Raw genomic sequence first — 26391 nt, forward strand, 5'->3', positions numbered from 1 at the left:
GTTGGTGCTTAGCTACCATGGCGATAGACCCTAGATAATTGCATTCAATAGAAAGTACAGCGCTTTTTACCTTCGGCTCACTGTACAAGTATGAACTCATCAAAGTAAATTATGCTTACTTTACACGGATCAAAGGGCTGTTTGCTGCACCTCCTCTAGCCTTCCCGGGGCTGGCTGTCCCTTGAGGGCATGCAGGGCGCAATTGTTTCGGAGAGCAAGCAAGGTCAATGGGAAAAATGGGCCATTGCCCCTTTAAGCAGCTGAGCGAAGCATGTGTCAGTGGTGTAGCTATGAGTTAAACTGCGTGTCTGTGTGCTGAGTAAGGAATGTGGTTACATGCCTGACCCGTTAGCTATGATCAGCAGGGCTGTTGCTCATGTGCTGAGCTCATTCAGGCTCCCTGGAGCTGTGTGCGCCCACACACACGGAGAGTGGAGAGAAAAGACGCTGTAGACCTAGAAAAGGGTGTTAGGATCTCTCTCTTCCCCACCTCCCCCTACCCTTTTTATTCTAATTCCTCCTGGAAGCTGGACTGGGGGGAGTTAAGGGGTGAGACTTTTTTTCCTGCCAGCTGTTGTTTTGCTAGGGCACGCAGTGCCTTAGTGAGACGCAACCCAGCTGCCTGGATGCCTCTGGATGTTATGATTGCGCCCTCCGAGGACCAGTTCTGGGCCGACATGCACGAGGGGCAGCTGAAGCTGAAAATCAGGGTGCGGAGGATGAAGGAGAGCAGGGACGTGCGAGGTTTGTTGGCCAGCTCCTTTCCTTTGGGGTACCCTAGGGCGGGGGGGCACTGCTTGTTGAGTCTGACCCATGCTATAGAGGTGTGGGCAATGTAAAGGAGTCAGGCAGCTGGCATCTTGCAAGCATTAGGATACAGCAGCTGTTCTCAAACTGCAGTTTAGGACCCTCGAGTGGGTCAGGACCCTTTAATAAGATTTCCAGGACTGGCTTCAACTTGCCGTGGCTCAGGGCTGACGCCAAAGTCCGAGCCCCTTCACCCCTGGCTGAATCCCTCAAGCTTTGGTGGCCCCCAGGTTGGTGGGGCTGGGGCTTTGGTCCCCCTTCCTGGAATCATGTTGTAATTTTTATTGTCAGAAGGGGGACGAGGTGCAGTGAAGCTCGAGAACACCTAACATAGAGGGATCCAGGGAGCATCTTTGGACTGGGGCAGGGACAGGCGGATACCAGGCATTTTCAGTCTTGCAGTTGTAGGAAGTGTTTGGGGTGGACAGTTCTGGGTGACTTAGGGGATGGCAAAGGAGGAAATGAGCTCAGTCATGGCAGGGCAGGGCAGGGCAGATTCTGCTGTGGATTGCAAGGGAAGAGTAACAGATGAGACTGGCATTAGGAGGTGGCTCTCAGCTGCGTTTCCCCCATGACTTGAGGGGCTCCTATCTAGAAACCAGGAGTGCTGCTTGTTTAATGGAACTAGCTTGGTTGAAAGTGAATCCAGCAAGCCTGGAATGGCTATGCAGGCATGGAAGAGAACACTCCCATAGGAGAGTGGAGGGCTCTGTTCTTACAGACCCACACTTGAACCTCTCAAGGCAGAGGAGACAACATATTCCTTGTAGAACAACTCCAGGCATTGAGCAGCATCGTGCACTGGTTGTTGGGCGACTCGGGGCCCGTGAATCAATTGTCCTTTCTTCCTGTGTGCAAGTGGTGTGGAGTCAGGGATAAAGGGAGGAATTCCCCTAAACGAAAGTAACAGTTGGGGACATGGGGTTCAAAGAAACCGTATTTAGAAAGTGACACTGTTTCAGCCCCTCCTCTAACCAATCAAATAGCCTCTGCTGCTGTTTCACTTCTCTCCACTGAGACACTCGCTAAATTCCCCTCTTGCAAGTGCCTCTTTAAAATAGGGGTTTTGAATGTCTTTGTTCTACAACATTATGGCGAGAGGAGGAAGGGGAGAAATGAAATAGAGTGGCTTAAAATATGCCTAGCCTGGAATGACCTAATTTACCAAATGGGTTAATCAAGAAACACTTCCCCCACCACTGTCATCACTTAAAATGGGAATGAGCTAAATGAGCTTGACATGTTTTTGTGGCGTGAGCCACATAACCCAGTGATGGTGTAATTCGTAATAAGTCAGTCATGGAAATGACACATTCTTCCTTACTTAGAACAAGTAAAGCTGGTTCAGAGCAGGCACAGTCACCAGAGAGAAATCGGAAACAGGAGCTGCGGGGTTTGGAGCTGTGAGTTTCTTTTTTCCCCCCCTTTTCTTTTTTCAGGAAGTACCAAAAACTCAGTTGGCAAGAATCAAGTGGAGCAGGCTTACCTGATCTTTAGGCTCTTAGGATGAATCTATGAGATCAGCAACTGCTGGCATAAAATCAAGAATAAGGGCTTGTCTATACTACGGTGAAGATTAACCCATTCAGGATTGATCTTCCAGAGTTCGATTTCATGCATCTGGTAGAGATGTGCGAAATCGGACTATCTGGGGTAGACCCTAGTACGCCTCATTACCACGAGTAGTGAGGGAGGTCGATGGAAGAGTTTCTCCCATTGACTTGCCCCTCTGTCATATAAGTTGATCCTAGCTGCACAGTTGCCATAGCTAGAATTGCAAATCTGAAATTGACTAACCTGCCTAGTATAGACCAACCCTCAGTGTTGAAGTAGTTTGGGAGAGAAAGTGATGGGTGGGGAATATACATGAATCAGTAATGCAGCTAATTCATCTGCTTCTCAGACCAACAGCTTGGAAGAAAGAACCTGCATTGGGGTGTTTGAAATCTGATGGTGCCAGAGGAAGAGAGGGAAGATATAAACGCCAAATTCAGTCAGTACAATGAAAGAAAGGAGCAGAGAGGATCCATGTATGTTTCTCTCCACTGTGATAAAGTTGGAGGGAATGGAAGAACCCGAATACAAACTATATGCTCATAGGTCATAAAACAGAGCAGAAGGAGGGGCCGGGGGGCTAACAAACACAACTAAGAGACATTCTAGCCTAGACCCGGTATAAGGAATCAGTGTGGTAACCTCTGGAATGCTTTGCAGAGTTTTGTGAATACACGAAAAGGAGTACTGGAGCAGTATGTAGGCAGTGTCCAGCAGAGGGCGAGCTGACCTGACTGCCAGGAGCTGGGAAGGAGGAAAAGCAGAACGCATTTCTTAATTATGAAGAAGATGAGAGAGAGCCACAAACTTCCCACCTAGGTGCCCGTAGAGCTCAGTCTTGACCTGCAGCCATCCCTGCTACACCAGTGCTAGGTCCTGGCTAGCAGTGATACTCGCTCCTCCCAGCTCTTGAGACTAAGTAGTGTATTTCCACAGGTAGCTTGGTGGGATGGGGGACATTCTTGTGCATTGAGAGTGTCATTGTGGGAAAACAAAAGGGCTAAATATATGACATTGCGCAATGGAGAAATGATGAGGATGGCGATGTGGGGAGGAAATCTGAAACTTCCCAGGGAGCAGGAAGCCCTGAGCAACACCAAGAAACTTTCCAAAGAGTGATGAGTAAGGCTGTTAGTAAATGTTCTTTCATCATCTCACACAGCAGCTGCCATAAATGAGCCACCACTTAGCAAAAGAATGAGTTGGGGCCAGGGAGGTGATGCTGCAGTGAGGGATTTTCCCAGGGGCGAGGAAGTGATGCTACTTTGGTATCTGAAGGCAGCTGTCCTTGTCTAGCCCTTCTGCTCTCTCTGCTTGTCTCCCCTCCATCCCTCCCGCCCTGACTCGAAGGAATCTTGGCCAGCATGTTCAGTCACGTCACTAGGACAACAGGGTAGGTTTAGCTGAACCTGAATAAGAGACAGAAGTCTGGTATTCTTCTAGGGGACAGATCTTGCTGTTCTCATTCAGTCTTTACTCAGACTCAACTCTTGTGGATTCACTACTGAAGTAAGGACTGCATTTAATGTCTTGCTGAATTGAGGCCTTGACTCTCAAGGCAGAAAGTGACTTCCTTGTTACTCGAAGACAAGCGCTTACTGCTTCCATCTCTTTTAAAAGCCTGCTGTGAGTATCCCCATGCACTGGAGGCCGTGGGTTCACTGCAGGTACTGCCAAGCCATTGGGAATCCCAGGCACAGGTGTGAGGACTGAGGTTTTAAAGGGTGGTATCACAGAGGGGCCAATGTGAAGAGCTGTTCCCTGCTGAGGAGCAGGCGATCTGGAAGCAGGTGACTTCCTGTAGTCCTGGAGTGAGAGACAGTCCTAGGAGGACTGTGGTGGAGCAACATGGGACTGATCATGTATGAGGCCATACCTGGTGTGTGCGTGCTTTGCTTTGCCTTTTCTGGGGCTCTTCAAGGAGCATCTCTGAATCCTCACCCCACTGCGAGCACGTACTGAGACTAACCCCCAGAGAGGGAGGAGTCAATGGCGACTCTTCCTCTGCAAGGAACGGGGACAGGAACTGTGAGATGGGCACTGCCTCGCCTTGGAGGTGCTGAAGGGCATCTGCTCCAAGTGGGCACAGCTTTTATCTCCCCAGGCACAGCTCCTGTGCTTCGCAGTCAGGTACCTGAGCCTTTCCAGCAGCCTAAAGCCAGAAGGCAGGTTTTAGGCCACTAGGCAGGCTCAGGTACCTGACATGATGGCCATACCAGGAAGGGTAATACAGCAGCCGCTGCATTAAATGGTCATTGGGAAGATGGGGACCAGCCATGTGACTTTTCCCTAGACTGAACCTCCAGTGTCTACTGGCTGCTCCCAGGCTGCACCCCAGAGAGAGGGAAAGGTGGGGTGGAATGGCCAGCGAGCTCAAAGAGAGGCTCTCGCTCAGTGCTGTGTGGCTGGGCTTTGCCCCCCTCCTCTACTCTGCTAAGGACACCACTGTTAATGCTGGTATGAAGGTGCACCCCCCCAGTCCCATTCTGGAGCCCCCTTGTTGTGTGCACAAAAAAAGGGAGGGCTGAGTAAATGGGGCAAATGGAGTACTTCTCTGCTCTGCTCTGTTCTCCAGTATGGCTTACTGGAGAGACAGGCCTTCAGCTCTTAGGGGGGAGAGGGCGGGGTGTGGCCAGCGTGTCCCTGGCACGTATGGGAGATGGAGACAGCCAGCCCAGCTGTGCTAAAGAGAGCTCCTGCAGGGGCAAAGCACTGCCTCTGGGCTAAAGCATCGTTTCAGCATTCATAACTGGGAGGGGTTGTTTACTAATGCCCAGTTCTTCCCCATTGAAGTCAGTGGGTGTTTTTCCATTTATTCCAATGGGACCGGGACCAGGACCAGGGCCCCGGCCCCCGTGACACAGATGTGTATGGTGTTTCAGTGGAGACTTGGAGGGGTGAGCCTGTGTGGCTGGAAATAAACAGGGATGGGGCCTGCAAGGAAACCTGACGGGGAACAGCAAAGCACTACAATATGCTCCTATAAACCGGAGTGGAACTTTCCCTGGTTCGAGCGAGGGGGAATGTGGATGGCCTTGTTTAATGAGCCATGTGTCCCTTTTTGATCTCACTTGAGGACTTCCCCTTATTGCTCTGCTTTGCCTTCTTATCTCAAAGGGGTTTTCAAGCTATTTAATCCCCAGAGGAGAATAGGGCTCACACTTCCTTCTTCCCCCCCATCCTCTCTCCTGAAGGTAAATGCTGGTATCTTTGGATTCCACGTGTGTCAAAGCCCCCTTCCCTCTGCCCTCACAGCTGCCGGCTTTCCCTGCGATCACAGAGCGGGTGGAGGTAGAGTGAGCTTGTGCTGTCTGGCTGAGTGTCAATAAGGACAGTAGGGGATGTCTCTTGTTCTGCTGCACTGGCGTCTGCTGCTGTTCTTAATACTCTCCAGTACTCTTCGCTTTATGGATGTAGATATCCACAAAGCTGAGGTTTATCACCCAGGAGGCAGAACTATGGGGTGCTGCTCCTACCTTCATGGAGAACTTGATAGAGCTTTGCACAGGGTCCTATAAAACTCTAGTAGATGCAGTAGAGGGAGCAGCCTTGCAGTGGCAGGGAAATGGACTGGATGACCCCATAGGTTTGTATTGTCCCTAAATTCTTGGACATCATCTAAAACACTTTGGGCATTGCTGGTGGGTGGGATGTCTAGGTAAAGCGACTGTTATTTCTGTGCCTGTTCAAATCATGGGCCAGATCTTCAGCTGGTATAAATCAACTCCATTTACTTCAGGAGAGTTACACCAGTTTGTACGAGCTGAGTACAGTGGCTAGACCACATACAAAAGTTTGGGCCTCTGGTTGTTTCCTAGCTACCAGCCCTGGTCTCCAAGTGCAGACATGCAGGCAGCTGCTGCTGCTTTTGAATGCAGAGATCCCAGGTTTGGTAATTATTTGGCAGTGATTATGGAGTCCCCACCTGTATTTATCTCTTTCCTAGGCCATGTCTGTGGATGCATTTCCTTCTCCTGTGACAGTGGCACAAAGCAACTAAGTACCATTATGATCATGGACCTGATTTTGTCCCAGTGTTCGCTGAGATGCGCTTTGTACCTAGGCTCTTAATTGTTCAGGCTTATAGTGAGATGGTGGTTCATCATCTTCTCTCTGTAACTAGTGTATGGATCCTCCTCCCGTAGTGCTGAGGGAGAAACTCTCCTTATTCTCTGCAGTCTGCCCAGTGGGCCAGGTGCTATGAGATATTATGGCTGAACAAGAGTATCAGCTGCTTTCTCTGACAAATGGCTTGGGCTTTTCAAGGACTCCCAAGACCCATTGCCTCCACTAGAAATCCCAACAGTTCTCCCTGTGACGCTTGTGTGGGCGGTTGTTACTGTTGTCCTCTGTGAAAACCTGGGACTGCAGGAAGTAGCAGTGATGCGGTTGAGATGTGGCATCGGGGCAGAGGAGAGGAGCTGGAAATAAGAAATAGGTTCTTTCTTTCAGCGTACAGGAGGCAAATGCTCCATGCCTGGTTCTTCCACTTTGCTCAGGTTCATTATCAATCCATACAGCTTGGAGCCAGGTGTCTTAGAGGTGACATCAGAGCTAAAGGGCACTTACTGTGACTCTCCTAGCAATCCTTACCTCCTTTTGCCCCATCGGCACTTGTCTACCTGCAAACCCTCTGCTGGCTCTGCAGGGCAAAGCACACACAAGTGGCATGGAGCCCTGTGAAGTTTAGATTAGACATTAGGAAAAATTTGTTACCTGTCAGGGTGATGAAGTGCTGGAATAAATTGTCTAAGGAGGTTGTATGTAGGCTCTCCATCATGGGATATATTTAAGAATGGATTGGATAACTATCGAACAGGGATGATCTAGATGGTGCTTGGTCCTGCCATGAGGGCAGGGAACTGGACTCAATGACCTCTTGAGGTCTCTTCCAGTTGCAGTGTTCTGTGATTCTATGCTGTGTCCCTGGGTGAGCACAGCTCATTCCCCAAGCAGCAAACTGTCAAGAGCCCTGGGGAAAGTCTCTTTCGGGGTGCTTGGGTAGCTTTACAAGGGGAGCGCAGCAGCAGGACCTGGTAATGAGAGCGCAGACCTGGGAGGTAGGAGACCAAAGTGATGTTCTCAGACCTGCTGACCGTGCTCTGTGCCTCAGTTTTCCCATGTCCTAAATTGGAATAATAGCAGTTTCTAAGTCCCAGGGTGCTACGTTCCTTCCTGTCTGTAAAGTTCATTGAGAGCCTCACTAGAAGGCACCGAGAGTTTTTCTTTCTTCAGAGAGAGTGGCTGATATCTGAAGCTTGTGGGTCGGTGGGGAACATCCTAGTCCCACCCGCGTCCTGACCCTGTGATATACACACCTCTTCTCCTTTTCTTCCTCCTCTTCAGTGGGAGTAGCAGGTGTCAGCTCTACTCCTCACATTGGGTCCCACATTCACACACATCCCTCTGTGCACTGGGGCTCCATCCTCGCATGATGTAGGTAACTCTAGAAGCCAGGAAAACATTGGATTTATCAGGGAATGTTTTCTAAAGCCCTCAGGAATGCTAGAGTCCAGGCCAAGGATAAGGTTCCGTGCAATGCAAGGAGCCTGTCCCTTATCCAAAAGCTTCAGCCAGTGCAAATGTTGGAGGCAGCATTTGGAAACCCGATGTCTCTTTCCGCCCCCTCCACTGCAGTTACAGATTCTCTCCCCTTCTGCCCCGCGTGGTTCCATGTGTGCCAGACGAATCCCACTGGCAGCCCCAGAAAAGTGGTTGCCTAACAAATAAAAAAATGGAACTTCCCCGCCACTTGTTGTTCTCTTGATCTGAATTAACACTCAAGCATGGAGCAGCTTTATGCAGGTAAGGAAAAACCCCAGTATTGCTTGGAATGCTGCCAGGGACAGTTACTGCCTTTGGGATGATTTTAAGAAGCCACTTTGCATTCCAGAAATTAAAAACTTGCTTTAGCTGCACATTCTGGGACTGGGTTTCATAACCCTGGAAGTTTGGAGGAGTTGGGGCCTGGTGCTCTCTGCAGTTCCCTTTGAAGCCCCGCTGTTGCTCAGTAGCCGTGAGCACTGATGTTTGGGAAGGGAAGCAAGGACAGCTCCGTAGCACCAGCCAAATGCAGTGTGAAGAGGTGTATGAAGGGACAGAGCAGAACAGGATAGGACCCTGTCAAGCAAAGCAGGGGAGCATGATGTTAAAGTGAAGCACAGGAGTAGTTTGACTTCAGTGGGACTCCTTGCATGCTCAGAGCTAAACCTGTACTTAGGTGCTTTGTTCTGGGCCATACGTGGAGCATGTCTCCTCCCAAAGTGGGGCTGGGATGTACAGATGTGAAGCAAGGGTGACTCTGTCCCTTTCAATGACTCACCTCTTCATCCGTGCCAGCCCTGCATGCCACTTGCATGCCCTTTGCCCAGCAGAGCCAGCAAAAGGTTTGCAGGCAGACAAGTGCTGGCAAGAGGAGGGGGAGGATTGCTTGGACAGCAGCAGCAAGTGCCCACCTGCTTTAGCTACAATGTCACCTCTAACACGCCTGGCTCCAACCTGGATGGGTTGATAACAAACCTGAGCCGAGTAGAGGCCGGGCATGGAGACAGACATTGCTTCTCAGCTTGTGCTCCCAGGGGATGACGCCCACCTTGCTCCAGATGAAAAACACCCCTTTTTGTGCTCTTCAAGTTTCCTCAGCCTTCTGAGTGGATACAGGACTGTGGGCCCGAGCCTGGCCCTGTTGCAGCCAGCCGCACTCATTGCAGGGTTAGACCATCCGTGCATACACCTTCCAAATGAAAATACAGATTGGTTGTTTTCCTTCCCTTGGGCTCCAGTGCATTGATAGAGGGAAAGGCCTCTCTGGGAGGGAGCAACAGGAAGCCTTTCTGCTGGGCTGCCTGTAGTGCCGTGTGTCCACTCAATCTGTCCTGCATCCTCCAGATGGGGGTTGTTTGCAGTCACATCCTCATGTGCACACCTCACTCTGCCTGGTGATTGATGCTCTCTGGTGAGATTGATATGATCCGGGAGGTCGTGGGAGTAACCAAAGCTCTTGTGCACCTGTGCTGAGCATCTTTCTCTCTCTCTGATGTGATATCCCAATTGAGAGGGTGATGTCATGTTGGAAAGAACCAGGGATAAGGAAGTGTTGGAAGGTGCTTTAACTCTTCATATCCCAGATGTACTTGTTGCTAAGGTGTGTGAGGTCTGTGTCAGTGTGTGAAGAAAGTAGTCAGTGGCTGTTAGGAAACCCCCTCAGGAAAGAGGGCTGCTTGAGTGTATGTTGAAATTAAAGCCACTCAAGGAGGGCCCAGGTTGTGTGCTCCTCTCAGTAAATCCTGCCTTTGGTTACACTATGGCCTGGCGGATGCATGGAGGCAGGAGATCTGAGTTTCCATTCTTGGCTCTGTCGCTTCACCTCTGTGACTGCCTCAGGGTCCCTGTCTGCTAAAGGAACTAGTGCTGGTACCTAACCACACCGGGATGTGCGGATTTGAACAGGCTCAGATGGCTCTTGGAGATCCCTGGCGGGGAAAGCAGAGCCAGAATCTCTGGCCTGTTTCTCCATTCCTGCTATGTGACAGTGTTTTCAGCCTGAATAGCTGCTCTGTGTTCGGACTAGAGTTCTCAGCACTCCAGCCTCACTTGTCATCCTCTGCCTGCTTCTGCCACCCCCTCGTTGTCGCGCTAAACCTGCTGTGTTGGGCCGCCCGAGCAACACAGACACAAACAGGGCTGCTGCCTGGGCTGGTGCAAAGAATCGGTCACTGGTAGCTATCACGTTTAGCAGCATCTGACCATGAAGAATTGCTCAGGAATCGGTTCAAAAGAAATCAGATTCCACCCTCTGTGTCCAAATACTTTCTGCATCCCAGCCGCCCACCTTCCTCCTCTATGTACAGACTCATTTTGCTAATTAACGCCGTAGCAGGACTGCGTAATCAGGCCAGCATTCATTTAGGAAAGAGACAGAAGCTGTGCAGGTGTGGGGAGAGGGGTATTGCCGCTTAAAACACTGCGTGACTCTGACGCTGATCCAGTTCAAGGACAAAGGCCTGCAGCTGTGTGTGCTGTGAGCCTGTCAACAGCCTCAAGCTGGGGCAGACTAGTTGGATTGAAGACCTCTAAAGAACTCCTAAGTCCTCCAGAGAGCAGTTACTGACCTTCCTCCCTGGAGCCACTGCCCAGCACAGTGCTAGCAAACCACTCCGCTGCTGGGGTTGCTGCTGGTTGGCTCAGATCTAAAATCCTGGCGCTGACTGCTAGAAGCCACTAAAAATCCCATGGAACTATATTCAGGGAAGAGGATTAGCACTGAGGTCCTGGGCAAATTCTGATGTAGCTTATTTAGTTCTGCTGCTCCCCAATCCCCCCCCCCCCCCCCCGCACACTTTCAGTGTATTTTTTAACCTGTACGTTACACTGATGCCTACCGCTAAGCAGCCTGGTTGCTGGCAATCCGTTAAACACCAGCAGACTATTACAGACCTGTCCAGCTTGCTAACAAAACAGGGGGTGATCGGTGAAGAACAGTCTTACCCCACTGAGACTGCATGAGAGGACTGTGTTAACTCAGATTGGAAGTAGTGGGGCAATGCTTGCACATCAGACAGGTCTCCTGTGGGGCTGGCTTAATTATCGTTGGCAGTTGGTATCTTTTTTGGTCTTTCAGGTTTATGCGAGCAGCAAGAAGCCCTAAACATGATCAGGAGCCCGTTGCTCCAGGCACTTCACAGACCTAGTAAGAGACCTTCTCTTTTCTAGGAATTTAATAGTCTGAATTTCCTATTTCTGTCTGCAGGGGGCTTTGCCACCTTCTCGTCTTGCTTCCCAGGACTCTGCGAAGGAAAACCAGCTGCCATCTTGCCAATGAGCATCTCCCAGCCGTGCTTGCCAGTGGCCAACATCGGCCCCACCCGCATCCTTCCTCATCTCTACCTGGGCTCCCAGAAAGATGTCCTAAACAAGGTACTGCCTTGCGGGTGGGGCGACACGCCTGCCTTTTGCTGCCTTTGCCCTTATCAACTGGAATGTGCCTATCCGGTCAGTGTGGGAAGCTAGTTGTACTATTTTCCATTTGAGCACAGTGCTTGTGTAATGTTCAATGGATTGTTCTCCCCCTTTTGGCTTGAATAAGTAGCTAAGGGCATGGCTTGTGCGTACATGGCCTGTGAAGAACCTCTGCGGGGAGAGCCTCACAGAGTTCTTGGCTGAAAGGGCTGTTGCCGTGGCATGGTGTGAGTCCGTCCTGAAGGGATGTGAGGAAGGACCAGCCTGAGGGGAATGCTGGGTTCCCCTGAAGCAGTAGTACTGGCAAAGGGTGAGGGAACGGGGCCGTGAAATGGTGCACAGAAAAGGCTCCGCTGTCTGGTCTTGGGGAGTGGCATCTAATCCCAGAAGGGGCAGAGAGGAGCCATGGAGAAGAGAGGGCCTAATGAAGCTGAGAGAGTGAGGAGAAGGAGTAGAGCTGCCAGAGTGCCTTGCCCCCAGGGAGACCCTGTGAGAGTCGCCTCAAGGGATCCAGCTTCTTTCCACTGATTCCCCTTGCAGCTGAGCTGCCAGTACTGATTTCAGCTGCTCCATGCCCAGCCTGGGAACCAGAGGGAGAGAGGTTAAGCTGGGGTGTTAAGTCCTGGGAGTGAGTGGGGCTGGGGCCAGCAGCCCCAGACCAAGGCAAAGAGCTCTTTATAGAGGCCAGGAACTCGACCAAGATTTGCTCTGGGAAGGGAAGGGCAGAGAGAAAAGAGGGCCACTGCCTTTTAAAGGTGCCGCGATGCTTGGGCAATGATGTCACCTCGGGGATGGAATTTTGTTTAAGAGAAGAAAAAAATAAATGAGAGAAGAAACAGAAATTGTAGTTAAAATTCCACCGGGCGCCTAGGGTGGGCAGGAGGGAGCCAGTCAGACGTTCTCGCCTGGGGAAAGGGCCAGGGCAGAAGCATCTGACAGAAGCATGGGGGTGGACCAGAAAGAGGAGCGATAAATTTATGTATAGGGAGTAGAAGGAAATGAAAGAGAAAAATGCCAGGAATGTGAGCTCAGGAGCTGGGCTGGCTCCTAGGAGCTGAGGTTAGACTTCTAGGGAGCCTGCTGAGGAAGAGACTCTTATGTAAGCTTAGTTAGGATAGCAGCCACAGGGTGGACGAAATGGAATTCAGGGAGGAAATCTCAGCCATGTCCCCTGAGAGCCCTGCATCAGGCGTCAGACTGACTGCAGCGCTGCCCCTCACCCCATCACGTGGCCTTTTGCTCACCCCTTCGTTCTGGCTGTTTGCTTCCCTCCCTGCACTGGGGCAGTGATTCCTGAGGCATTAGAGAGCAGGGCTGGTGGAGAACTTTGGTCTGAGAGAGCAGAGCAGAGTCCCTTGTGAACCCACAACCCCAGGGTAAACATATTTCACAAAGAGAAAATGGAACCCAAGTTCCCTGCTCAGGAGAGATTCACATGCTGTCCGGCTGATAAGCAGAGCTCCCACAGCTAAGTTTTGTGTTTCTGCTGGTGGTGCCCATTTGCTTGTGACTTGGGGCACATAAAAATTTATTCTGCACATGAGTGGAAAAATCCACACATGCATGGAAAAGATGAGCGGGAGCACTGAATACAGCGCCCCTCCCTGCCACTTGCCCAGGGGCCCCAGCTGTGCTATTGCTGGTTACTGGAATCCTGCCCCCATCCATGCCCGGCTGTTGCTGAGTTGCTGGAGTGCTACTCCCCACCTAGCCCTGTCTCCCTCCTTTCCCCCTCTGCACTGCACCCTACCCACTTTTTAATGAACGTGGGCATATGTCCATTCTGATGTAGCAAGAGCAAACCAGACAAATGCCTCCTGTGGGGGAGACAAGTCAGGGTGTGCTGGACTGGGCTTAAAAAATGGACTATCTCTCACCAGAAGGGGACGTGCTCACCCTCCATAAACCTCAGATAGCAGTTCTGCTCCTCACTGCTGCCACGCAACAGGGCTCAGCCTAGGGAATGGAGGTTTCTTTCTCGCTCCTTTTCCCTAATCGCTCTCTATTTTATGGTATCTTTTATTTTTTTTCTCAACGCCTTTTTTCCGTTCAATTCTGTGTTCTTCCTCCTTGCCCCAAAATAGCACAGAACGGGCGTTCATAGGTTGATAGCTGTTGGATCTTAGGTGTGGATGAACTCCCTTGTTTTGAATGTAATCTGCCTTGGATTCCACTTTTCAAGTGGGGGGACAATGGGTCACAGCAACCACTACACTCTGGCTGTTGTATGCTGCTTTGGCAATGCATGCTGGAGAATCAAGTCTCCTCTCTGGGAAGGACGGGAGGTCACATACATGTGTCCAATGCAAAACGTGGCATGCAATGATCCACGAATGCTCACTTGACGTTTTGAACTTGCCCTCTGACTGCATGAGTGCCCCTTTGCATTCACTTTCCATAAACATAAAGGCGAGACTGGCGGGTAAGAGAGGGTGATGAGTAATGACTGCGGCAGAACGCTCATGGAGAGCTGCTTCTAAATTGCTTAGTCCAAAGGGTTCACTCCAGAGCCATGGGCTTCCATTCATCCAAAACAGAAATCACAGGGCATAAATGTGTCCCACACAAACAGCTCACGTTCTGAATGGCCCATCTCCTGGGCTGGAAATGATACCAGCAGGCAACAGTTTACAAGTTTCTCATAGACTGAAACTGGCTCCCGTAAACCAGGCAGTGGAGAGTTTTGAACAGCAAGCAAATCTGTGGGAAGTCATGGCTTGTGATCTGGGAACAGGAAAAAGGGTGACGTTTAACGAATACTTGCTCTGTTAGTAAGACATTCTGTTCCCCGGAGCCTGGCCCCTCTGAGCTTTAATCTAAAGTATATGTAACTGTGAGATTATTTTATTTTTCCTCCTTGAAATGTCCTACCATTGTTCTATCTCTGGAGTTCTCGCTCTTTCCCATACTAAGACTGCCCTAGCACACTCCCTGCCATGTAGCCAGGCCCCACTTCTCTTTCCCAGTATGGGCAGGGCAAAGTGATCAGCAGAGCCCCAAGGGCCTGAGCAGGACCCCAAATTTGAGAACCTTATGTTCTAGCACAGTGCTGGAGCAATGGAGGATGAGTGGCCCAGAGCAGCTTCATGTAACATTGTGGTTTACGCATTGGCTAGAAGAACTTGAGGGACTGCCAGGAGAGAATGCTGGTGAGCGTGAGGCCTATGAGCAGGTAGATGGGAAGGTTCTGCTTTGTACTTACTCACCTATATTCTCTGTCCCCAGGACCTGATGACTCAGAATGGGATAAGCTACGTTCTCAACGCTAGCAACTCCTGCCCCAAGCCAGATTTCATCTGTGATAGTCACTTCATGCGCATTCCTGTCAATGACAACTACTGCGAGAAGCTGCTTCCCTGGCTGGACAAGTCCATTGAGTTCATTGGTGAGGCGTCGCCCCAGCTATCTGGGTCTTTATTTACCTCTTCCAGCTCTAGTCTTGATTTTTGTTGTGGTGGCCTCAGAGTTTAAGAACTGGATTCTTCCCGCCCATCCTGCTCATCAAAACCCAGGCTCTTCTTCTCCCATGTCCTCTTTTAGGATATGTTTATACTTACTGGGAGATTGACTTGGTGAAGGTTGGTCTTCCAGGGTTCGAATTTGCATGCCTAGTGGGGATATGCAGAATTGAACTAGCAGGGCTCAACAGTCCATCCTGGTACTCCTCTTTACCATGAGGAATAAGGGAGGTCAATGGGAGTTCCTCCCATCGTGCTCCCTCTGTGAGGAGAGCCAGATGAGTCGGTCCTAGATATGTTGATTCCAGCTATGTAATTGTTGTAGCTGGAATTGCGTATCTAGGATTGACTTTCAGGTCCAGTGTAGACTTGGCGTTAGTCCAAAGAGCCCTTGTTCCTTCACCCACCAGGACATGCAAACCCGCTCGTTCCCACCCACTAGGAAAGGCCTTACCTCCCCTAGCAAACCTGATGCCAAACTCATTTGAAAGTGTGACCTTTGATCTCTGTTGCAGCAAACTAGTTGTGCAAATTTTAATACTTAGCACTCCTGCAAGACAGTCTTTTATCTGAGAGTCTTGGTGAGAACATCAGTGTCCTTTTGCCCACGTTTCATATGGGGAAATGGCAACGCAGAGAGATTAGCCCAGGGTCACATAATGAATCCCTGTCAAAGCCAAGAGGAGAACCCAGGAGTCCTGACTCCCAGTCACTCTGCACTGGCCGCTAGACATGCCACCTCACAAAGATGTTCCACAAGCACTGAGAAGGAAATGACTCTGTCTGGCCTCTCAGGGCACCCCTCTGAAATCTGTTCTTTCTGTATCATGCTACAGACAAGGCCAAGGTATCCAGCTGCCAAGTGATTGTGCACTGCTTGGCAGGGATCTCCCGCTCAGCCACCATTGCTATCGCTTACATCATGAAGACCATGGGCATGTCTTCAGATGACGCCTACAGGTAGGTGCCTACTGGATGAGGAGCACCAGGAAGTACATGAATGTCCTCCTACTCTAGTAAAGGGAAGTAGGCTGGCCCAGGTGGACAGAAGCTGTTAGAAAGTGTTTCCAAGCATTGTTTTGAATGACTCTCCTGAGTGCTAGTGGGGAACACACTGTAAGGCTGACACGGGGCCCCAGGTGGAGTATCTGCTTTGTGCCCTGCCACAGATCCATGCCTGTGCCAAGCCCTCATTGTTGGACATGAAGGGCTCAGCATCAAGAAGCAAACTCCTTAGCTAGGTTGCAATCTGATTGATTGCTGCCACACATTCAGGGATGGCAGAGGGCCGCCCAGCAGGCAAAGCTATGAAATAACATGTCTGATTGCATGCCATGGGGAAGTAGAGTGAGGTGAGCCAAAGCAGTCCTGGCTTTCTCTGCAAACTGCCCTGAGGTGCTGTGATCTCTCATCACCTTTTACTTTCTGAGCTTCTGGTAGAAGTTATAGTTTCTCCTGAGGAGGAGGCCAGCAGAGCTAAGGTAGCCTGGCTGGTGGGCCAAAGACCAAGTGACAATCCCAGCTGTTTGCATACCCTTGCAGGTTTGTCAAAGACCGGCGCCCATCCATATCGCCCAACTTCAACTTCCTGGGCCAGCTCCTGGAGTACGAGAGGAGCCTGAAGCTCCTGAAGGCCCTGAAAGCCCAAGGTGACAGGAGTGAGGGGGACACCCAGGCAGACCCGGCTGAGGTGCCTGAGAGCAACAGACACCTGACACTTTCTACCTCAGAAAAGGCCGAGGACATATCAAAAAGCACAAGCTCGGTACCGTCTCACAGTGAACTTGAGAGGACAGCAGGAGCTCCCAAAATTATCTCACCCACAGCCCTACAGCAAGGACTCAACGGCCTGCACCTGTCCTCAGAGCGCATCCAAGACACCAACCGGCTGAAGCGCTCCTTCTCCCTGGACTTAAAATCTGCCTATTCCCCTGGCCTGAGGCAGGACACCCCAGGCCCTGCAGACACCGGGGAAGCCCCCAAGCTTTGCAAGCTCGACAGCCCTTCTGGACCTAATGGCATGTGCCAGTTCTCACCCGGGTCAGACAGCCCTGACTGGCCCAACGGGCCGGATTTCCTCCTGGAAGCCAAGGTGAGGCAGAGACGGAAACACAGACACCAGGCAGGCTCCCCTGCCCACGGGATGAGCCTCAATTTCAGTGGGGTGTGTACCATGCACAAAAGCACAAGCGTGGAGGACAATCTCAAGCAGACTCTGCGGCTGAGCCTCCCTGGCGTGGGACAGTCACCTGCACAGCCATCTGCGACACCCAACTCTGCCAGCGGAGGGGTAGTAGGCACCTGGGGCGTGCATTTGGAGTCGCCCAGCACCCCATCCTCTGAGAACCCCTGGTATTTTGGCACAGATTCAGCGGTGGGCAGTGGTGGAGGCAGCGGGGCTTTGTTTGCCAGCACTGCCTCGTACTCCTCGTTCAGCTGCAGCACCCTGCAGGGCAGCTGTGAGATCAGATTGAGGGACAAGCAGAGGGTGGAGCAGAGGGATGGGCGGCACAGCTGGCATGAGGATGCCGCTGCGGAGAAGCAGTTCAAGAGGAGGAGCTGCCAAATGGAATTCGAGGAGACCATGTCGGAGGGCAGGTCCAGGGAGGACCTGGGCAAAATAGGGAAACAGTCTAGCTTTTCAGGCAGCATGGAAATCATTGAGGTGTCCTGACATCCACCCTGGGGCACTGGAGAGCGAGGGGTGGATATTTAAGGGGTGGGAATAGGCAAGGTGGGCGACGAGGGGGGACAGTATTTATACCCGTGTGTGTGTTCCCAGGTGCGCATACACAAAAGCAAACAAAGACGAGTGAATCCAAAGTCAGGAAACATGATGGTGCATGTTTAGTGCCTTTCCCCCTTGGTTTCTCTTCATCACCCTACCCAACCAGCCCCCACCCTGGCTGCAGCCCCTTTTGGGAGGGAGGAGCCTATTAACCCTTTCAACCCTGGATTCTCTCCTTGGACAGAAGGTAACGTGTCAGGGAGATGAGAGAGCTGATCTTTGACTGTGGTGGGAGACGCTCATCGTTGCCGAGTGCCCCAGCTGTCACATTCTCAGCTTAAAACTCTGATGGGGGGGGATTAATATTTAATCTTCAGATTTGCATCCTGACTATTGGGAAATGGCAGCAACTTCACTCACCCCAGCTCTCCAGCCCTTGTTTGGGGTGGGGACAGAATGTGGGCAGCTCCCTCCCAAGGGATATTTTCATTAGCTCCTCCCCCTGCGTCTTTTCCTCACCCCAATGCACTAAACATGCTCTGCCTGTGTTTTTCTGGCTGAGTATCTTAATAATGCTGCACTACAGCAGCCCTATACATATATAAATATATATTATATATAATATAAAAAACCACACAAAGAAAAAGGTAAATGGTTTTACTGCAATTTTTATTGAGACGTAAATAATATTTCAATGGTTTTGTTTTTAATTTATTGAAGCTGTTCATTCTGGCAATGATTTGCAGACATTGTGGGGCGGTACTTTCAGCTCTATTTTTACTGTCTATGGTATTTAAATCTGAAACATGAGTTTCTAAGCAATATCTGCGGCCTGTGACTCCTTCTGTAGTGCACGTCGACGACATGGATTCCCCATTCCATGCGCACAAATCAAAAATAATGGGCAGGAAAACCTGTCAAGCACTTTTTAAAAATCCAAACAAAAAAAAAATCTTCTTTCAACACAAACTGAGCAGGAAGTTCTCTCCTGAAAGCGTCTGCTTTACCTTTTGGTTCCTGTTTGATTTTCTCTTGTCTTCATCAAAGCCATAGCATTTGCCTCTCTCCCAGGTGTGGGGCAGAAGGGTTGGCATTGGTCTATGGGAAAAGCAGGAAAGGGAGCAGGGGTGGGAGAGGCTATGAAAAAATCAGGAAGGGGTTAGAGGTACCTGAGGTGTGGGGAATGAAGAAAGAGAGGTGGCTTTTCACTGAAGGAGCAGCAACCCATAGTAGGTTGTACTAGACAAGTTGTGGGTTACTGGATCCTTTCTGAGGAAAAAATTACTCTAGCTGATGCTTGAGGGGTTCTGTGGAGGGTCAACTCCCATCAGAACCTGCCTTGCCCATTAGCTCAGGGTGCTTCAGGGGAGGACGTTGGGCTGATAGTGTCCAGGGGAAATAGGGAACACTTGTGCATAGGTGAGATTGCGATGAAAAGCCCACAGGGCCCTACTTTCAGCCTTCCAGCGTGACTCCACTTGGCCACCCAGAGGTGCCACAGCCTGGAGGACAGTACAGGCCTCATCCTTTTGTAGTACAATAACTATCTCCATTTGTTCCTGAGGGAAGCCCTGCAGTCCTGAGAACAGCAACAAGTTTCCCCATTGCAAAACAGTTGGTTACCTCAGCGTGCTGAGCACAGAAGGTTGCTCAGTGCTTCAGCACCCTTTCCTCCTTACCTCACCCAGCCTCCTATCTCCATCTCCTCCACCCGGCCAGCCAGAGCTGCACCCTCCCACTCTCAGGTGTGTTGCTAAGAAGATTGGTTTCAATCTTTTCCTGGGATTTTGCTTCTGAGAGTTTCCGTTAACTCACCTTGGCTGTGCGACGGACGCGAATGATGGTTCGCTCTTACACAGCAGAAGGCAGGACGCAGGCCTGCAGGGGAATCCCTGCCAAAAACCTATGTCCCTCTGGGAGTCTGTGGGGTGAAGAGGGAGGGTTTCCTAGGGAAAGGCTCCTACATGGGATTCTTCCGTGGATTGATTTTTTTTCTTTTTTCTTTTTTTTTTTTTTCCCCCTGAGGTGGTGAAGGACCCCGGTGGGACCTCTAAGCTAACACAGAAAAAGGAAGGGAGTTCAGGGCCAGGTCCTACTGTTACTGAAGCCAAGGGTACAAGGGGGAGCCCCCAAGCAGACCAATGAGCAAACAGTGCAGAAAGCTTCCATAACTTAGTAAGCGCGGTCAAGAGAAAAAAATGACCCAGGGGCGCAAGTAGCTTCTATTCTGATTCTCAGACACACATGGCTGCTTCTCCCCTTCATGAAAAATCCCTATTTTCAAGGGGAGCAAAGCCCTCACCCCTAAAAAACCTGTGTATCTCCCATGCAGCGGCATGCTTAGACCTTGCTGCTGAGCCGCTGGTTGGTGTTATGGCACAGATCTATCATTGCTGCAAAGCACGTTTGACTATCTGTAGCTGACTTTGCTGTCCTCCTTTTAGTATCGTGCTGGTTTCCAAGCCAATACCTCAGGGGTCTTTGTTCATGTGTGTGATGTGTGTGAGATTTAGATCATCCCAGCACTCTTTTTTTCCACCTTCCCTTTCTTTTCATTTGTGTTTGTTTTTTCTTGTTGTTTGTGTTTATTTTAAAATCAAACTACACATGACAAAAATAATGATCTCAGGTTTAAAGCTTACCCACAAACTGAAGCCGTGAAAAGCTGCAATAATAATGTTCTGTGGCATCAGATTGTCACTGTCCATATGACCATTGTCTGTCTCTGCTGACGTGCACGTGTCCTAGGCAGATGGGAAAGGGGAATCTCCAAGTAGGCTTATAAGTGGCATTAAGCTTCCTGATTTTTTTTTAAAGGTGTTAAAATAAGAAGCACGGAAACCTCAAATAATCCCTTCTGTGCTGCGGTTGGTGGTGGGAGAGGGGACAGTTGGATGATTAAATGCATTTGATTTTCCATGTTGGAGTGTTAGTAAAATACAAGTTTTGATGATGGTCGAATCCCTCTGCCTACCCCATTCCTCTCTTCCCTGCAGCTGTTTTGAAAGGGGGTAGACACTCATTTCAACCCCTTCTTAAACACAGCATCTGTATTTCCAGTGAGCACCTCAAACCAGCATCAGTGTTGCCAACTACTAGAGGGTAAGAGAAACCATTCCTCTTTCTTGCATCCTCCTCCAGCACAGAGAGAGGATGTATGGAGACGATGAGGTGGAGGTGATTGTAAGGGAACTGGTATATTATGTAGCATTCCAGATAACTGGGGGTTGGGAGATTACAACAAAGGAAAGATTTCAAAGGGCTTCTTGAGTTTTCCCCCTCAGCTTTTGGCTACTGAGACTCCACTAACGATTGGCTGCAAATGACCATCTCATGTTTTAGCCGTTTATGGGCTGCCAATCTTCTCTCCCTCTGCCTGTGCTGCATTTCCGGCAAAACGTGAAAAATTCCAAGCAACCCTTGAGTGGGTCACAAAAAGGGAACGAATGTTTGCCTACATTTATTTCCCCTTTTCTAAATTTCAACAGCTGTGATTCAGACCTGGTCAGCTGGGGAGAGCAAGCAGTTACACTGTGAAATATGCCAACAAGGTGCTGTTTCCATCTGACCTATGTGTTTCATTAGCCTGATACAGGACCACGCACCACAAATGGAGAATCCCTTTTGGCATCTGTGCTGACTGAGACGCCTGACCCAAAAGCAGGGCTGTCATGTACATAAGTGTCACCCTAGGGAACCTCCAGTGGCTTTGACCATTCCAACAGTATCTGCCAGCATTCCTAAAGGATACTTGCCTTGTTACAAGGTGAAGAGACACCCAGCTGCTTTGCTACAGTAAATGACTCGCTTTTGTTGTTCAAGTCACATCCATTTATGTAGGTTCTGCCCTTGATCTTCCAAGAGTGGGTGCACCAGAAGTGGACTTAGTATGAAGACCTCATCAGCTGTGATAGTTTCCTCCCTGTGACGTGACCAAGCTGTTCTGCAGTGCAGAGGGAAAAGCTAATGAGGGTGCCTCCAGGCAACCCTCCCACCCACTGCTTTTCACATATTGATTGAAGCTTGGGAGAGGTATGAGCCACAACAGTTGCAACAGTACCCCAAGGACACAAGACAGGCTAGCAGAAATCCAGGGAGGGAACAGTTAAGGGGTGCTTCCCTTCCTCCACAGCTGGCGTTCCTTCACTGCCAGCACCAGCTCAGCCTGGAGTTGCTGTCTCCCATTTTTTACCCTTTTATGCTAGAGAGAATTAAAAGTTCCCTTTGCCTGTTGCAGTGGGCCTTATCTTTGGTCCAGATGTGGTAGCTATAGTGGATATCTTGAGTAGACAAGGCACTGGCATTTTTACTGCTATGACCTCAAGACTTGGGTGGGCTTGGATGACATGGTGGTACATCCTGCTTTCCATTACCACCGCTATCTCTAATAACACTGCTAGAATAAATTCGACGTCCTCAGCTCTGGCTTAAACAAAGACTGCAAATGGCTGGCTAAATACAGAAGCAGCTTACCCTCCCTTGGTGTTCACACCACCAGATCAACTGCTGGTAGTAAGCCTCACCCTTGCTGACTGAGCTAACCTTGTTATCCCCACCCTTGCTCTGGCTTATTTATACCTGGCCCTGCAGATTTCCAAGACCAGCATCTGATGAAGTGAGTCTGTGCTCACGAAAGCTCATGCTCAAAACTTTTCTGTTAGTCTATAAGGTGCCACAGGACCCTTCGTTGCTGCCACTGCTAGAACTGTAACAGAGAAAGCCGTGCTAGTCTATATACTATCAAAACAAAAAGCAGTCCAGTAGCACTTGAAAGACTAACAGAATAATTTATTAGGTGGTGAGCTTTCAGGGGACAGACCCACTTCTTCAGACCCTAGCCATACCAGAGCAGACTCCATATTTAAGGCACAGAGAATCAAAAACAGTAATCGAGGTTGACAAATTTGTCACTGAGTCTGTTCTGGTATGGCTAGGGTCTGAAGAAGGGGGTCTGTCCCATGAAAGCTCATCACCCAATAAATTATTGTTAGTCTTTAAAGTGCTACTGGCCTGCTTTTTCGTACTGTTAGGAAAATTGGAAGGTAAAAGTCTAGCTTAGGCACAGCTGCGATCCCAGAGGTTGCATGTGATGTGATGGAGCTCATCCCTTTAGGCCTGCAGGAAGTCGCAGCAGAGTGTGTTGTAGGACAGGGGGCCATGCTCAGGCTGATACCGCCGTGCAATCTCAATGCCTGTAAATACGAACGAGGGTCAGCGAAGAAGGATTACGTTGAGCAGATGCCTGTTCAGAAACAGCAGCCGCTGCCACCTGGTGGCACTTTAGAGAAACAGCTACTGCGGTGCTTGCAAAACGGGGTCGTCTTTTTTGTGGAATCTCCCCTCAGGGAATCCTAGGCTGTCAGCAGTGCCCTTCAGCAGCTCCCTGTCTGCTCACACAGGCGACGTCACCTTTGCTGTCCATTCTGCAATTAAGCCAAAGAAAAGCCTTTTGACACTCAGGATTTACGAGCAATGAGTCATGGAAAAACCCGTCTCCTCAATCTTGTGAACATGCAGGCATGTGCCCAGCCCTTTCTGGTGGTCCTTGGGCGAGGAGGTGGCAGTGCCCTCACCTGCAGCATTTTGAAGCAAGGTAGGACAAACCAGTGAAAAATAAATCACCTCTAAGTGAAGAAGAGTCTTGCACTAGCCTCGAGCAATAGGACTGATCCAAAGCCATTGGGCTCTATAGGAGTTTTCCCATTGCTTTCATTGGGCTTTGGCTGAAGCCCTACATGGCTTAATAGATCTTTTCAGGCTCTTGTGTCAAGGGACAGGTGAGTTATCTTGGAGGATTTTATCTTTGCCTGTCCCTTACTACATTCCTTTAATGAAGTCTGCCAGGCAGAACCTCTGATCTACAGTCATAGGGCCTGGGTTTTGCTCTCACTTGGGCCCAGCTCGCCATATGTAATGCACCTGGAATGGAGTTACTGCTGATTTACATCAATGTAAATGTGAACAGGGTTTGTCTGATTGATTTCAGTTGAAACAGAATTAGTCTTAAGCAGAGTAAATGAGCCCCTTCATTGGACAATAGGGTGAATTTATAAAGCGTTTGGTTGGTGCCCTGCTGCTGTGGCTATCCAATCATTTTCTGCATTTACTGCAGTGCTTTGTGTGCAGGTGAAAATTGATAGATATTCAGCCTTCTCAAGGGCGGACAGCAATGCTACCCAAAGGACCCTTTTCTTGAACGACCCTTCTCTGTCTCCCAGCTCTGAAAGGAGTACAAAGTTGTGTCACGCTCAGTCAAGGATAACTGGCTAACTCCTTGACACCCTGCAGCACCCCACTTTTTCTTGTATAGCTTCAGAGGAGCAGCAAGGGAGAGATCCTGGGAGGAAAGGAGTTGGCAACATTGAGTATTTTCTTAGTTTATGCTGTGGTCCCAACCTCTTGTGTCTCTGTTTTTCTTTTTCTGGCCACACACCCCTGTCATGTCTCTGCTATAGAAAGCCTACACTCAAAACAAATCCTTCCGCCCTCCCTCTGCACCCCCCTTTAACAATATTAAGCTATCAGTGTTGTAATTGCAATCTATGAATTATAGATTTTAAGTATTTATTATTATTATTATGTAATTTTTTCTTTGTTTGTTGCTGTTTGGTTCTCTGTTGTGAATAAATGCAGACCATCTCCCCCCTCCCCCACATTTCCCACCTGCCTCCACCTTGCACCTGCCCCACCAGTCTGGGGTTGGCTGTGTTATACTGTGCCAGGCCTAGCTCATTAGCTGTCCTGGAGGAGGCACACGCATGCTGGTATGCCCTGTGTAAGAAGATTTGAGAAGGTGAAACCTCCAGAGGTTCTGAACCAAACTAAGCCCAGGGCAATGCAACCCTCTCCCTGACATGTCATGGAGTTTACTCAAGTTTCAAGGAAGCAGGAATGAAGAATTTAAAGGCACAAGCTTAAAACTAAAGGAAAATTGACCAGGTTTCTAGGAAATGGTCAATGAACACCTGCTGGCAGGCTCTGCCATGCTGGTGGGTGAATCCAGGAAGTTCATTTAACAGAAATGGTTTAATGGTCTGGAATCACCAGCTATTTTGGCAGCATTGTCCCCACTGGCCAAAGCCACGAAGTTTTTGCACTGGTACCTTACCGGGGGAAGCAATCCCGGGCTTTCTGGCATTGTTAGTTTCCCAGCGACCTGATGATCTTTCTTCCAGGGGCAATACCTGGGCTAGGTCTAGACTGCAGGCTTTTGTCAACAGAAGTTTTGACGACAGACCATGCATCCAGATACAGATCTGTCGTAAGAGATCTGCTGGTCAGGAGCATTCTATCAACATCCCTGTATACTTTGTTCCATGAGGAAGAAGAGATGTCTTGACCAGGGGTGGGGGGGTGTTCCGACATTTGGCCCCATGTGGATGGGCCAACTGTTGGAACAGTCTCTCCCACAAATGTGTTGTGCAATTTGCATATCTTTTGCCAACAGTTCTCAGCTATCTAAACACAGCCCTTCAGGGGAATGAGGATATTTAGTCTTAAGGCAACAACAGAGCCCTAGCCTACCCAGAAGGGGCTTGGTGGAAGACTGACCAGCCCAGGGGCAAAGAGAGATCTGATCAGACTGATCTCTGATAATGACAGGGATGCAAGAAGAGATGGGGAATGGCCCTACCCGTGTATGCACAGGTGGCAGAAATGAACTATGGTTTTCCAGAATTAAGCAGAGTTAAGATTTTTGAGTAACCTTGGCAGTCGGAACTTAGCACTTGCTTTTGTACCCATTGTCTGAACTCATCCTGAAGCCTGCAAGTATCCAGTCAACAGAGGGGTGAGGGGAGCTGGGAAAAAGCATCTGTGCAGTGAGTTGGGAACCCTCTCTAGTCCACAGTATCCAATATTACCTCTTTAACTAGCCGGCCCAATTAGGAGTCAGTCAGTACAGCCCTTCCCAGATCAGCCATACAATGGCCTATCGTCTCTCACATGAATGTGGTTTATTATAGGTAGGAGTCGTCTTTTCCTTGTGCTGTGTTGAATTTATTTTGTCACTCAAAGTCCAATCTAGAGGAGCAGAGAAATCCAGTGCAAGCTTTATTCTCGTCTCAGGAGCCAGCAGTAGAATCCATTCCAGATCTACTTGAAATCTGGCTGGGGCTCCCGTTCCTCCTCTCTCAGGTGCACTTAGAGACTGAGAAGGATAGGGCTTCAAGTGTGGAGCTGGGGCAGGTCAGCAGCCAATTCTGTGGATTTGGGACCTGATCATGTGTGGGGCCGAACACTCTGAGTGCCCCCACCCCACCCCCTCTTAACGTTGCTCAGGAGCTGGGCAATACCATACAGGACCAGGCCTTTTATTAGCAAACATACAGTGCTCCACACCAGAGAGACTGGGTCCAGAATAGAGAGGGCCACCTGGCTTGCATTTGAAGTGCTTGGTGGGGAGACAGTATCTTGCAACCAGCCTGCTGTGTTCCATTCCCTTCTCAGTTCGTCACTGAAACCAAATGCTTCTCCTTCTGCCTGATGCACCAATGCTGAAATCAGGCGGTGCCGGGCAGGACTGGGCGACAAGCTCTGCCTGTGCCCCGTCTGTCTTTCTTTATTAATTACCAGAGGCTGTAAACAGCAGTGCTTTTTTATCCTCTTTCTTTTCCTTTCTTTTGTACTTTGGAACAAGGTGTTGTAATAAATGCCCACATAGATGTTTTAACAGCCAGTGTTGGCTTTGTTCTTTGTGAGACCATTATGTGCTTATGCTGAACAGTCATTCTCAGGACAGCAAACCACAGCCATGGCTTGCGTACATGGCAATGGGTTTAGGTGGGCTCATCAGCACTGGTAAGCAGTGTTCCCTGGAAGGTGAGCTCTTGTGGGGAACGCTGGAGAGATTCAGGTGCTGCCCCGCTGATTAGCAGAGCACCTATG

The 26391-nt window shown here is 49.8% G+C and overlaps 1 protein-coding gene across 3 annotated transcripts in view; it reads left to right on the forward strand.

The window, feature by feature from the left end:
- Positions 1-26170, forward strand: part of DUSP8 (dual specificity phosphatase 8) — an 89649-nt gene extending 63479 nt beyond the window's left edge. For 2 of the 3 annotated variants that reach the window (XM_074997828.1, XM_074997830.1), the window contains exons 4-7: positions 11111-11277; positions 14545-14704; positions 15614-15737; positions 16320-26170. In XM_074997828.1, the coding sequence (XP_074853929.1) occupies positions 11111-11277; positions 14545-14704; positions 15614-15737; positions 16320-17451 (1583 nt within the window). In that variant the 3' untranslated portion in view covers positions 17452-26170. Of the gene's footprint in view, positions 1-382; positions 745-11110; positions 11278-14544; positions 14705-15613; positions 15738-16319 lie in introns of those variants that run through there. The other variant, XM_074997831.1, reaches the window with a different exon arrangement.
- The last annotated feature ends 221 nt before the right edge of the window (positions 26171-26391 follow it).

The sequence above is a fragment of the Carettochelys insculpta genome, chromosome 6, assembly GCF_033958435.1.
Source record: "Carettochelys insculpta isolate YL-2023 chromosome 6, ASM3395843v1, whole genome shotgun sequence".
NCBI lineage: Eukaryota > Metazoa > Chordata > Testudines > Carettochelyidae > Carettochelys > Carettochelys insculpta.